The sequence below is a fragment of the Enhydra lutris genome, unplaced genomic scaffold (genome assembly GCF_002288905.1).
Source record: "Enhydra lutris kenyoni isolate GAN:26980312 unplaced genomic scaffold, ASM228890v2 scaffoldscaffold25, whole genome shotgun sequence".
Classification (NCBI taxonomy): domain Eukaryota; kingdom Metazoa; phylum Chordata; class Mammalia; order Carnivora; family Mustelidae; genus Enhydra; species Enhydra lutris.
In genome coordinates this window covers 7,908,756-7,922,943 of record NW_019154109.1, presented here as the reverse complement: position 1 = coordinate 7,922,943, position 14,188 = coordinate 7,908,756, and the positions used below count along the sequence as shown (strand labels likewise).

The 14,188-nt window shown below is 49.5% G+C and overlaps 1 protein-coding gene across 1 annotated transcript in view; it reads right to left on the bottom strand.

The window, feature by feature from the left end:
* The window catches only part of LOC111150999 (neurofascin), a 93,910-nt gene that overhangs the window by 70,642 nt on the left and 9,080 nt on the right, over positions 1-14,188 (bottom strand). The window contains exon 2 of the mRNA XM_022508686.1: positions 505-685. Within this exon, the coding sequence (XP_022364394.1) occupies positions 505-595 (91 nt within the window). The 5' untranslated portion in view covers positions 596-685. The remainder of the gene's footprint in view (positions 1-504; positions 686-14,188) is intronic.

Sequence of the window (14,188 nt, the reverse complement as noted above, 5' to 3'; positions counted from 1 at the left end):
TCTTGTGCAAAATAATTCCTTTCCCTACTGTCCCCATGCCATCCATCCTGATTTAGACCTGCCAAGATAGCCCAAGGGTCTAGCTCAGATATAGAAAGGCAGATAAGTGTCCACTACACTTGGTCCTTGGAAACTCCCTGTTGACGGGCAAGTCAGGACTGCAGAGGGCCGTGGGAGGGGAGTGGAGGGAAGGACTCCCAAGAGACACACAGACTTGCAGACTCCACCACCTCTGGTCCCGCTTAGCAGGCTCCAGACAGCCCAAGCATCAGCTCAGACACAGTTTTTGGAGATTGTGCTATAAAATTCATTTCACATTCCCGAACACGAGCCTGCCTGCCTCCATGCTTTGGAGGGAAACCCAGCTCTGCCTCCAGAAGCTACCACTTCCCCTCTCTCCAGCCTTTCCGAAAGCTGGGCTTAACGCCCCCCTGACCTATTCCTCCCATCCAACCCTCTGCCCCAAATCAGGAGAATCAAAGGAGAGGATGGAGTGGGACTCACGATCCATAGGAATCTCGATGGCCCCACTGAGGCAGAGGAGGCAGAGCAGGACGGCTGCGTGGACCCAGGGCGGCGGCTGCTGCCTGGCCATCCTCAGCACGGGGCCCCGCTCCCTGCTCCCCGGCCTGCGGGGTCTTGCCGCCTCCAGCCGCTCTAACTGGGCCTGCCGGACAGAGCTCAGCTGTGGAAAGAAATACAATGCCAAGTGAGTTTTTCCTGAACTTGCAGTTGGTTCTAGCAATCCTATAGGGCCTGAAGAACTCAAGGGTTTGGTCACAGACTGATGTTCTTAAATAGGGTTTCTTATAAACTTGTGCAATTGACATTGCGGATCCACAGTTCTTTGTGTAGGGAAGGATGCTGGGTATTGCTGGGTGCTTAGTAGGCTCCCTGGCTTTTACCCTCTAGATGCCAGCACAGCTCTTTCCTGCCCCTAATCAGAACGTCTCTAGACACTGCCAACTGTCCCCTAGAGGACAAAACCACTCCCAGTGGAGAATCACTGTTCTAGAAGGAAGGGCAACTCTTCATGGAAAAGTCATGAAAACAAACATGGTCCCACTGGTCCAGCACCTAGAGGCAGCCATGCGCTGGGCCAGTAAGAAACACACCAGTCTCATAGCTTCTCTGAACCCTATGTGCTGTGTGGAGTTAGGTGAAAGCTCGTTGCTCAAAGGGCTTTTTTTTTTTTTAATAAAAAATGGATTTCTGTAGACATTTTGTGCAGCAAAGGTATGGCAGTCCCGATGCTGTCCCTTTAGAGATAACGGCAATGCTGAGACTACGACCCAGGAAAAGGGGATTCCAGTGGGTTGGTAGGATGAGCAATATTACGACGGCCCAATGTCCACATTCTCAAGCACAACAAATCATGTCTGATTAGAACAATTGTCCACATCCTCGCCAACACCTGAGGAAGGGGCACCCTCCTACACTGTTGGTGGGAATGCAAGATGGTACAGCCACTCTGGAAAACAGTATGGAGGTTCCTCAAGAAGTTGAGAATAGAGCTACCTTACAACCCAGCAATCCCATTACTGGGCATTTATCCTAAACATACAAATGTGGTGATCTGAAAGGGCACGTGCACCAGAATGTTTACAGCAGCAATGTCCACAATAGCCCAACTATGGAAAGAGCCTAGATGTCCATCAGCAGATGAATGGATAAAGATGTAGTATGTATACACACACACACACACACACACACACACACACACACACACACACGATGGAATACTATGCAGCCATCAAAAACCCTGAAATCTTGCCATTTGCAAGGAAGTGGCTGGAACTAGAGGGTATTATACTGAGTGAAATAAGTCAGTCAGAGAAAGGCAATTATCATGTGATCTCACTGATATGAGGAATTTGAGAAACAAGATAGAGGATCATAGGGGAAGGGAGGGAAAAAATGAAACAAGAGGAAACCAGAGAGGGAGACAAACCGTAAGAGAGTCCTAATCTCAGGAAACAAACTGAGGGTTGTTGGAGGGGAGGGAGGTGGGAGGGATGGGTGGCTGGGGGGTGGACATTGGTGAAGGTATGTGCTATGGTGAGTGCAGTGAATCGTGTGAGACTGATGAATCACAGACCTGTACCCCTGAAACAAATACTCATTATATGTTCATTAAAAAACAAACAAAACCCCAACTGTCCAAGGGCCCTAGAATGAGTCTTTAAGAGAGAAACCCTTTTCCCTAGCTCCTGAGAGAGAATGGCCTGTGGGAGGTGGGTGGGGGATGAATGAAACACATTAAGGGGTTAAGAGTACACTTATTCTGACGAGCACTGAGGAATGTATAGAACTGTTGAATCGCTATATTGCACACCTGAAACTAATACAACCCTGTGTGTTAACTATTCTTGAATACAGAAGAGAGTGGCCCAGGGAAGGCACTGAGATGCAGTGCTTTGAAACTGCCATGGGGTTTGAAACGTGGGGTCTTCAACCTGGGTGCAGTGTGCTGTTCTGTCCTGGGGCCGAGTCCAAGAAGAAGGAGGGAGGAGGTTCCCGCAGAATTCTTCTCTTCCCTGTACCCCACCACCATCTCCGACCTCTCCTGCCTGAGGCTGTCAGCAAAAGGAGCAGGGCTCCTGGGCTGGATCCTGGGAGACAAAGTTATCCTTCTGGAGACCTGGAGGATGAGGGACCTCCCCTGGGCCGGGACATGAGGCCAGCTAAGGGATTCGATTCCCACAGCAGCAGGTTCTTTCCTGGAAGCTGGGCCCGACAGCCTCAAGCCCCACTGTCCATCCACTTGCCTTCCCACTGCTTCCACCTTGGTTCTGGTCACCGCTGTTTCATGACAGGGACCACAACAGCTTCCTGAGTGCTCACCCCACTGCTGCTCTCACCCGTCTGACTCACTCTCCACCATCACCAGAGCTGAATCCTTCGACGTGGCTCAGTGGTCCTCCAAGCACAGCCCCTTCTGCAATCTTGCCTCTCATCACCCTCCCTCTGTGTTCTGCGTTCTAGCCAATACTGGTCACCTGTCAGGTCCCTTCATGCGTCCTGCTCTGTGGCTTCTGCGCAGATTAGCTTCTGTCTAGAACACGCTTTGAATCTGCCTTCTTGTGAGGACTTGCCAAGGATGACTTTGTGTGTCTCCTGTCTGTACTTCTGAACGCCATTTACGCCCCCCTCCCCATTATATAGCACTTGCCACTTGTCACTTATGTTTTAAGGATTTATTTATTTTGGGGAGGGAGAGAGAGATTTCGTGAGCGGGGATGAGAGGGGCAGAGGAAGGAGGGAGAAAGAATCTCAAGCAGACTCCTGCTGAACATGGAGCTTGAAGAGGGGCTCAACTTCATGACCCTGAGATCATGACCTGAGCTGAGATCAAGAGTCCGATGCCTAACTGACTGAGCCACCCAGACGCCCGAGCACTTGTCACTTTGTACTCATTGTATTCATTTCAAAAGCCACACATCTGTATCTTCTATTAAAAAAGGAAGGCTCCATAGGGAAGGCACCTCATCTTGTTTATTCCTAGACTCTAACATGGTGCCAAAAACACAGCAGGCACTCAAAAATATGGGATGGATGGATGGGAAATGAGCAAATAAACGGCTGACCGAATGAAATAAACCACTGGGATCACATTTTTTTTGTTTTTGTTTTTGTTTTGTTTTTTTTTTTTTTTTTTTTGAAACCTTGTGCTCCCCCCAGAAAGCCAGCAGGCAGCTCAGGAGAACGCATACTTTGGACCTGGATGGCATCCTGTGGAGGCTGCCAATTAGTGGAGGAAAAACTCCCTCCCTCCCTAGGCAGTGCACTCGGGCCAGCGAATCAATCAGATGGAAGAGGCTCAGGAGAGTAGAAATAGCCCAAGGAGGAAAAGCTCCTGGCTGGACAGTATCAAAGGAGGCCTTTGGTTGTTCTTCCTAACCTTCTAAGATGGTCTTGACATGGATTGAGCAAGAGTCTGCTGACTCCTCTCCTTGGACCCGACAGCTCCCAAGACCAGACTTGGGTGATCCAGCTGACCACCTGAGCGCTGTGAGAACTAGCATGGGGTGAGGCTCAGCATTCCTGCAGAGAGGACAGTGGGGATGGGATGGCACCAGTCTTGGCTTCGTGGCCGCCATGTTTTGTTCAGGAGCTGCCAAGCAGTAGGAAGCGATGGGCAAAAGAAGGAATCTTGTTCTGGGAATCCTCATGGGAATAGGAAGCCCGAAGCTATTCATTAACTAGAAACACACAGGCAGGGGGAAAAAGCCCCATTACTTGGGATGCTTTCAACTCACAATTTAAAAACACGGTAGAGAATGCACATAGAGATAATCAGGTCTAGCTGTTTGACAATTCTCTCTCTCTCTTCTCTCTAGAACCCAATTTTTCCAATAAAATCTTTTTTTTAAGGATTTTATTTATTTATTTGAACAGAGAGAGAAAGCACAAGCAGGGGGAGCAGTGGAGGAAGAGGGAGAAGCAGGCTCTGTGCGGGGCAAGGAGCCTGATGTGGGGCACGATCCCAGGATAAAATCTTAAAAGACAAAGAGAATTGAAAGACCATTTAGCTTTATGCAATCCCCTTGCTTTTCAAATGAGGAAACAAGAGCCCAGAAAGGGGAAGTGATTTGTTCAAGGTCACCCAGCTGGTTAGTGGCAAAGCCAGGAAAAGAACCCAGATCTCCTGACTCCTCATCCACTTCCCCTGTCTTTCCATATGCGGGTAAGTACCAGAGTAGAATTGCTATTTAAAAAAGAAATGTATATACCTTCCTTAAAAAATTAAGCAGAATTATCATATGACCCCATATTTCTACTTTTAGATATATGCCCCCAAAGAATTAAACACCAGGACTCAAGTACATGAGCACACATGTTCACTGCAGCAACATTCACAACAGCCAGAAGGTGGAAACAGCCCAAATGTCCATCAAAAGATGAATAAATAAGCAATATGGCAGTTTGTATGCTCCGTGAAATATTATCTGGCCATGGAAGATAACGACGTACACACGTGTTGTGATGGGGATGAAGCCTGAGAAGGTTATGCTCGATGAGAGCGGCAAGACACAAAGGGTCACATATAGAATGATCTCTTATATTCAAGGTCCAAAACAGGTAAATCCATATGGACAGAACACAGATTGGTGCTTACCAGAGGCAGAGGGGGAGGGGGAATGGGGAGCGATGGCTTAATGGGTATGGGGTTTCCTTTTGGGGTGTTGATAATGTTGGGGTGAGAGAGGGACTGCACGGGGATCATAAGCAATAGTTGACTGAGGTGAGGTCGCACACACTGTGAAAGGGCTGAATGAGAGTGAATTATTCACTACACATTGGCTGGCTGTATGATACGTCGATTTCACCTCCATACCAAAGAGAGGTAAGCACTGGTGTCTGGAATGTGCTCTTGAAGATAAAACAGCAGAGGATGAGGAAGGCAGGTTATTCCGCATAGGGATATAGGCACCCTCAGCTCCCCCCAAGCCCAGTCCACTCAGCCTGGAAGACAGGCACGTGGCTGGCAATCCTTCCAGTACATTCTGTAGGGCCTTCCACACACATCTGAGGAAGGGGAGTGTCAACCGGTGTCAGGGCATGGGGGTTCTAGTCCTGACCTCAAAGAACCCAAGCAGAGTGAGGAAGGAGATGCCCCGCCTGAAGATACCCCTATATCACCAGGCTTACAGTTCTCCTACCCTGATAACCGGATGGAAAAGGCCAAGGGCAGGGATGTCTAACCAAAAGCAGTTAAATGCATACTTCTTTTTTTTTTTTTTAAGATTTTATTTATTTGACAGAGAGAGAGATATCTCAAGTAGGCAGAGAGGCAGGCAGAGAGAGAAAGGGAAGCAGGCTCCCTGCTGAGCAGAGAGCCGGATGTGGGGCTCGATCCCAGGACCCCAGGATCACGACCTGAGCCGAAGGCAGTGGCTTTACCCACTGAGCCACCCAGGTACCCCTAAATGCATACTTCTAATCAAATCTTTCTTCTTACAGTATCTTGCCATATGGCCCAGTCACATAACATCTCAGGTTCCTCTCCTGCTAGGAGTAGAGAAGTACATCATCCAGATAGGGTGTGGGGAGTGGGTGGATGGACCCTTCAAGGGGAATGCCATCTGACTACAGAGCATCCTGGGGAGGATTAAGGAAAATCCCATATCCTATGAGAGGGCAGATGGGGGCTGCCGAAGAGGGACCATGGTGACTGTCTTGGAATGGTGGGAGAGGGTGTAGAATTTTCCTGTTCAGCTCCACAAGGGCAAAACGAGAACCAATGGGAGACAGTTCCAGAGAGGTAGCTGCTTCTCTGAGATGTATGGAAGAATGATCTAATAAATATAGTCACTTTATAATACTGTCCCTGATGGGGACAGATAAGGACTCTACCCGCACACTTACCAGTATGATGTGCGTGAAAGATCCTTTTCTAGCAAATCAAACAGGTTAAGTGGTAGATTGTAAGGATGTACATTAAACGGGGGGCTATTGCAGGGAGGAGAGTGGGGAAAAGAACAAAAATAAATAAAACCAGAAGAAAAATTTTGTGTGGACTGATGGTTTACTAAAAACTGGGGAAGAGGATAGACTTGAGTCTTGTATATCTGAAGTCCTCCCCTGACCCCGTAGACCCCGTGTGAAAACAGAAGAAAAAAGAGAGAATAGAGTCACATGTACACGAAATGTTCAGCTGTGTGAAATACTGAGCTCACTGTTCCATAAAGAATCCAGATAGCAATTGATCAGGGGCTGTGATGACAATGTACGCACAGGAAGGAAACTGGATGCTTATCAGAATTTCCTGGGTGCTACTTAAACACACAGATTCCTGGTGCCTCAGACTTCTAGGCAGCGGCCAAACCAGGCCTGCAGAGTCAAAAAAAAAAACAAAAAACTTTTTTGAATTTGAATGCCCTTTAGAACCTCTATTATTGTACCCAGAGACGCTCCATTCACATATGCAACCCCCCTGAATGGAAGCTTTCAAGTTTCCTAAACTCTAAATTTGCAAGTCTTGTGGGAGATTCGGACTCAAAATGTCTAGGATGGGGACCGAGACAGGTATGTGAGTTGGGTGATGGTCAGCCATCGGTGGGGACCGCTGGACATGCCAGCCTCCCTCGGTCAAGTTCAAGAGCGTGGACTGTGTGGGTCTGAAGCTGCCCCCCACTTACAAGGTGGGGATCATGGGCAAGCACTGAACCCTCGGAGCTCTGTACATCTCGTCTGAAAAATGCACAGTCATATTCCAGAGGGCTTCTGGGATGACTTAACACACAGCTCCTACACAGAGCACGTGGCAAAGGGTGGGGCACAAAGTAAACCTCGGCAGATGCTAGCTGCTGCCGCTGAGTGGGGTTCGAGCTCACAGGGATGAAGGAAGCATCCTGGTCACACCCAGAGGTTATTGGTAATAGTCACTCCGCATCAGTCTGCGTTCCTATTTTTCCTTCTCTCTGCATTCTGGTTTGCTTTCTTTCCCCAGACTGGGAGACCCCTGGTGTTGGTACCACAAGCTGTCCCTGGCAGACGGAGGAGAGGCCCACGGGCTCCAGCAAGCTGTCCTCGTGGGGAGCCCCCCACACTCCCACAGCCCCGCTCTGGGGGGACTGTGCCAGTGGTCACAACACATCTGTGATGATGGGAGGAAAGACCGGCAGTGCTGGAACATGGCTGAGCGGGCAGAGCCCGCCAGGGACTTGTGGGCGGCAGGCAGTGGGCCGCTCACTCGTTTCACAGAACTGGCAGCAGGGACCCAAGTTCAGGAGGCCAGGTTTCTCTGCTGTCGTGGAGCCTTCTTTCCAGTGGGGAAGATGGGACATAAATGCTGAACAAAAACAAACTCGGGGGGCACCTGGGTGGCTCAGTGGGTTAAGCCTCTACCTTTGGCTCAGGTCATGATCTCATGGTCCCGGGATCGAGCCCCGCATTGGGCTCTCTGCTCAGCAGGGAGCCTGCTTCCCTCCCACCCCTGCCTGCCTCTCTACCTACTTGTGTTCTCTCTCTCTCTCTGTCAAATAAATAAATAAAATCTTAAAAAAAAAATAACAACTCGGTAGCAATAAGCACAATGAAGAAAATTATGATCTGGCCTGACACGGGTGCTGAGAGCAGCCTTACCCATGATCGCCGCAACGTGGGAGTGACAGAGATGTCCTCCGTCCCTAGCAGGTGAACGGATACACAACATGGGGTCCGTCCACACAGCGGATTATTGTTCAGCACTATGAAGAAATGAACCACCAAGCCGTGGAAAGACATGGAGGAAACGTAAATGCCTATCGCAGAGTTAAGGAAGCCGGTCTGAAGAGGCTACGTACTGATGATTCCAGTCCAGGGACATCCTGGAAAAGGCAAAACTCTGGGGATGGTAAAAATATCAGTGGTGGCCAGGGGGTCGGGGGGTAGAACAGGTATAGCACAGAGGACTTTTAGGGCAGGGAAACTCCATATGAGACCACAGTGGTGGACCCATGTCATTACATGTGTGTCCAAAGCCACAGAATGGACAACACCGGGAGTGAGCACTCGTGTCAACCACAGACTGCGGACGATGATGATGTGTCTGTGTAGGGTCGTCAGCTGTAACAAATGCACCTCTCCGGTGGGGGTGGGGCAGGAATGATGGGGGAAGCCATGCGTGTGTGGGGCTGGGGGTATACAGGAAATCTCTGTACTTTCCACTTAATTTTGCTATGAATCTATAAGTGCTTTCTAAAAAATAAGGTCTATTAATATAAAGGAAAAGAAAAGAAACCACAATAGGGTGATGAGGGAAAAGGAAGTGAATGGTCAAGGCCTCTGTGAGAAGTTGACATTTGACCAAGATCTAAATGGCAAGCAGGAGCCAACTTCGTAAAGACAGGTCAGAAAGACATCCCAGGCCAGGGGAACCACTTGTGCAAAGACCCTGTGGCAGGAAGCAGAGGGGTAGGTGCAAGGACCTGAAAGAAACCGGCATGGCCAGAGCCTGGAGGGCACCTGGGGAAGAATGGAGTCAAGTCTCACAAGCGCATACTCACAGAGTGCTCTGAAGGCTGAAGCAGGGATTTAAATTCTGTTCCAAGCACTTTAGGAGGTTACTGCAGAGTTCTGCATGGTGGGGTGTCTGATGAGATTTGTTCACAAAACCCACCCTGGTTGCTCTGTGGAGGGTGGCAGGTAGACAGGCAATGGTGGAGGCAGAAAGACCCTCTAGAAGGCTCTGGAGCCTCTGGGTACCTTCTCCGAGGGGGGAGGAGTTTGCTCTGGGTTTTGCCTAAGGTTTTATTCGAAGAAAGGATTCTCTTAGTACAAGAAAGCACTGAAAATCCTGGTACGACTGTCTGACTCTCCAAATGCAGAAGGCGCGCCCCACAGCAGGAGCGCACGGCACCAGAGCCAGCGCGCCGGCCAGGAAGAGCGCGCCCGGCTGGGGCTGCAGTGCTGGACTTGGAGACTGGCTTCCCAGCGCTAGCAGTTATACCTTGACGACTGGGACGCCCTCCAGGCCCAGAGGACTTCTCAGGACTGTTTCATGATCCCTGATCCCTAGTACCCCAGGTGGGCAGCAATGGGTGAGTGTCTCCAAGTATCATGGGAGGCTAATCGAATCCTGCAGAAGGCAGAGGGAAGATGTGGGAAGACATGATTCTTTTTTTTCTTTTTTTTCTTTTTTAAGAGTACCTTTTCTTTTTTTTTTTTTTAAGATTTTATTTATTTACTTGACAGAAGCAGAGAGATCACAAGTAGGCAGAGAGGCAGGCAGAGAGAGAGGGGGAAGCAGGCTCCCTGCTGAGCAGAGAGCCAGATGCGGGGCTCGATCCCAGGACCCCGTGATCATGACCTGAGCTGAAGGCAGAAGCTTAACCCACTGAGCCACCCAGGTGCCTGGAAGACGTGATTCTTCATGCCACTGCTTGTGTCGCTGACGGAGCGTGTCCTGAAGCAAGCCCTAACTGTGGGTTTTTAAAATTGCATATGTTTACATTAAATATTCCCTTTACCAGCCGCTTGGAAGCAAGTTTTCTATCACTAGCAACTGACTGTACTGCCGATCAGAAACGCCCCTGGAATGTTGGTCGAAAGCATAAGCTTCCCATGGCCTCCACTTTCTGTGTAAAAAGTGTCCTTCCTTCCTGCTGCCTGCCTCTGCTGGACCCAGCCCCACCCTTCCACAGAAACCTGCTCTTGACGACCAAATATCCACTTAGCATTCTCCTCAATTTCTGAATTCTTCTCAGCTGGCTCCGGGCCTCAGCAGAGAAACACCTTCAAGTTTTCCTCATAACAAAACCAAAAGAATCTTCTCTGGATCCCACAGCTTCCCCCTATACACCTGAATTTTCTCCACCTCCGTCTCGTTTCATGCACGTTTCTCTGTTTAAAGAGTGGGCTATGGCTTCTGCCTTTACTTACTGGGTTCTCTTTCACTCCTCCAGCCAGACTCTGGAACTCTCTCTCCAGGCCTCCCATTGGCCTCCCGATGGCCGACTCCAGAGTGCTCAGTCTTTATCTTGCGAGACCTCCTGGAGGCATCGGCAACTGTTCACTGGTCCGTCCACCCCGCCTCACCTTCTTCCTCCTTGGCCTCTGAAACACCATTCCAGAGTCCTCTTCTCTTTGGCCCTGCCAGCCTCCAAGGCGGCACTGATCACACTGCTAGATCCTTTCCTTCTGCCTGATGTTCTCTGTGTCTCCACTGGGGTTCTGTCCCTCTATCTCTATTCTCTGTTTTTGTTGGTGGCACCCAGCTGAGTCACCCAAGCCAAACACCTGGGAATCACCCTGAAGCCCCAGCTCTTCTCATACCTCACACCAAGCACCGAGACCCTCCTGTGTCTCGCTTCCCCACATGTGTACCTTTGATACACGTCATGTCTCATGGACTATCGCAATAACCGCCCAGCTGGTCTCTGTCCAGTCCAGACCCCATGTCGCTAGCACAGTGATTTTTCTAAACCCCTGCCTGATCCTCTCAGTGCTGTTTCCATGTCACCCCCATCGGTCCATACGATCAGGTCCAAATTCCCGAGTGCAGCAAGGCTCTGGGATGTCAGGCTCCTGCAGGGCTCTCAGACCCTGCCCCAATGCTGAAGTTTCCCTAACTAAGCGCCGTGCTATTTTCCAAGCATGCCACACATTTACAGCCCCCACACTCTACCTGTGCCATCCTCCGTTCCCAGGAAGGCCTTCTCTTCCTGTCACGTGATTAATTCCTACTCCGTCTGCAACATCCTGCTGCTCAGGCATCTTTTGCTTTGTGGCGAATTTATTGTGCCTCCTGCCCTCAACGCACTTGCCGCCCCCAGCAAAGCCGAGAGTGCCTGTCTCTCTTCTCCCTTACACCTGCTTCTCTGGGGCACGTAGCACACTGGTAAAACTGTAAGTTAAAATAAGGGTTGGAGACCTTTTCTGTGAAGGTCTAGATGGTAAGTGTTTTAGGCTTTGTGAGAGCTTTGCAAGACATACAGTCTCTGTCACAATTACCGGACTTTACTACTTTAGTGAAAGAGCACCGTGGACAATAAGTGAGCGAATGGGCATAGCTCTGTCCCAATAAAACTTTATTTACAAAAACAGGCAATAGGCGGTTTTTGTAGGAATTGGCCTGAGGGCCACAATCTGCTTGCCACTGGCTTAATCTTTCTCCCCAACTTCTTCTTCTTCTTCTTTTTTTTTTTTATTCTGAAAGAGAGAGAGAGTGTATGTGCACACACATGAGAGGGGTGGGAGGGGCAGAGGGGCAGGGAGAGAGAATCTTAAGCAGGCTCCACGCTCAGCACGGGGCTCGATCTCACAACCCCAAGATCATGCTTGAGCTGAAATAAGAGTTGGATACTTAACAAACTGAGCCGCCCAGGCGCCTCTGGAATTCTTGAGGCTGAGACCATGCCTGGGTCATTCTTGTGTCCTAGTGCCTGGCATCCTGCCTAGTAGGGAGTATTTATGGAATGGAAGATCCAAGTAAAAGCCTCAATCCTGCCACTTATTTTTTTGTTTACTTGTTTACTTGTTTACTTGTTTCCCAAGCCTTTTAAAAAATTTCAAAAAGGGAAGTAAATACTCCTGTTTCTTGTGGTTTTTGCTGGAGAATCAAATGGATGAAGCATAACAAAGTGAGCCACAGCACCAATTAAGCTGCTTTTATATTCTTACTGTGTTCTTTCCTGGCGACCTCAAATGACTCTGCTCTGCACAACTTTTCTTTTCAAAGATTGATTGATTGATTGATTGATTGATTTAGAGAAAACACTAGCAGGACGGGCAGAAGGAGAGAGATTCTCAAGCAGACTCTGCTCTGAGCATGGAGCCTGGAGCCCGGTGCAGGGCTCGATCTCATCACCCTGAGATCATGACCTGAGCTGAAATGAAGAGTCGAACGCCTAACTTACTGTGCCATCCAGGTGCTCCAAGACTTTTCTTTGAACCTTGGGTAAACCTAAGTTCAAGAGAGGGCCTGTGACCTGCCCATCATTCTGCCCATCATTCTGCCCATCATGTGGCTGGTGTGGGCTTAGCTGCAGGCCACTCTCTGCCCTACAGCCCCCTCCTGCTCCAGCAGGAAACCCCCAGGCTGAGGGTCCTCATACCACACCTCCCCTCCCTGTCACTGTGCTCATCTTTCCCCTGATTCCAGATGCCACACAGAGTGTCAGAGAGCATGTATGCAACAGATAGATGGCTTCCCAGTATCCAAGGACCCCTGACATGGGAGGATATTTTCTGAGTTAGAATCACCAGAAGGTGATGACCGATTGGTAGCAGGCAGTGAGAAGGACAGCGTCAAGGTTTCTAGGTTGGAAAACTGGATTTGGGTGATGCTAATGATTGGTATCAAAAATATAGAAAGGAAATGAATCCATTAGGGTTGGGGCAGAGGGAGGGCATGAGCTGTTACGTGAGTATGTCTAGTGTGATGCCTCAGAGCCCTGAACAGAGCAGTTCTGCAGGTACGTGGAGGCCGTGCTCCTGAATGAACAATGCCTAGGGATATGCCAACACGTTAGTACCGGGAGGCCACGTGCCAGCAATTAGTTCTCAGAATAAATAGCGAAAGGACTAGAATAGTACTACATAAACCAACTAAGGAATACATTCACACATCACTGCCACAGGATATTGTGAGAGAACAGAGAGATAATAAAAGCCCAACAGAGCCCACATAAAACTCCATCGTTCTGCATTAGATGAAACAAAACAAAACAAAACAGAATCAGTAAGGCTTATTACTATAACCATCTGAAGCAACCTGCTCAGAAATCAGAGGACAGCTGAAAGACAAGAGAAAATAAAGGCACTTCAAAATAAGCAGTGGGGCAGGGCCCGGTGTGTGGGAGCTGAAGAGCTCTGATGGGTCCCACCCTGGGCCGGAGGGCTCTCGCAGACAGGCAAGCGCCCCTCTTAGCTGGAACCCAGGACTCAGAGCTAAGGTATTTCTCGGCGAATTTGCTGTGCTCTCTCTTTCTCTAAAGTAAATAAATCTAAAAAGAAATTCAGTGGCTTGGGTTCCCACCATAATAACCATACTCTCGCTCTCTGTTTTCTTTCTTGAAGAAGGACAAAGAGCCAGGGTATGTTCTGCCTGTGGTCATCCTCTCTCATATCTGTCCGGGCAGAGGAAGTGGTGGCAGAGCTGGCGTACACTCTGTGGGCAGCGCTCAAGCCCTGGTGATCCGGCTCCTGCCCCGTGCAGCCTCTCCTCCAGCAGGACCCCGTCCAGTGCTAGGCCCCCCGCCGCTCCCCAAACAGGCCAAAGTGCCTTCTGTACCTTCAGCCACCTTTGCTCCTGCTTTGCCTAGGCCAGAAATGCTATTCCCTTACTTCTCTCTGGTGCAGATTCCCTTCTTCACTAAGGCCCTGAGCGGTGACCCCCGTCCCCCACCCCAACACTGACCCTACTTTCCCACTAAGAGTAGGCTGCCTTTCCCTCGTATTCCCCATCACGCCACCCAACTCTGTTCCAGCAGTCATTTCCTGCCCATGGGATTCCCATGTCCATCTCCTGCATCAAACTCTGAACTTCTTGAGCTCAGAGTCCATGTCTTGCCTCCCTCTGTCGAGAGAAGGTACAAATCATATATGTGGGATGAGTGAACAGCCATCTGATCAGATACTTCCTCTTACTGGGAGATATTTACCCACCAACAAGTCAGTATACTATAAATCCTTGGTTAATATCACGTACGACAAAGCCAGTGTTACAGTATAAGCCTGAGTCCTGAAAACAAAAGCAATAACC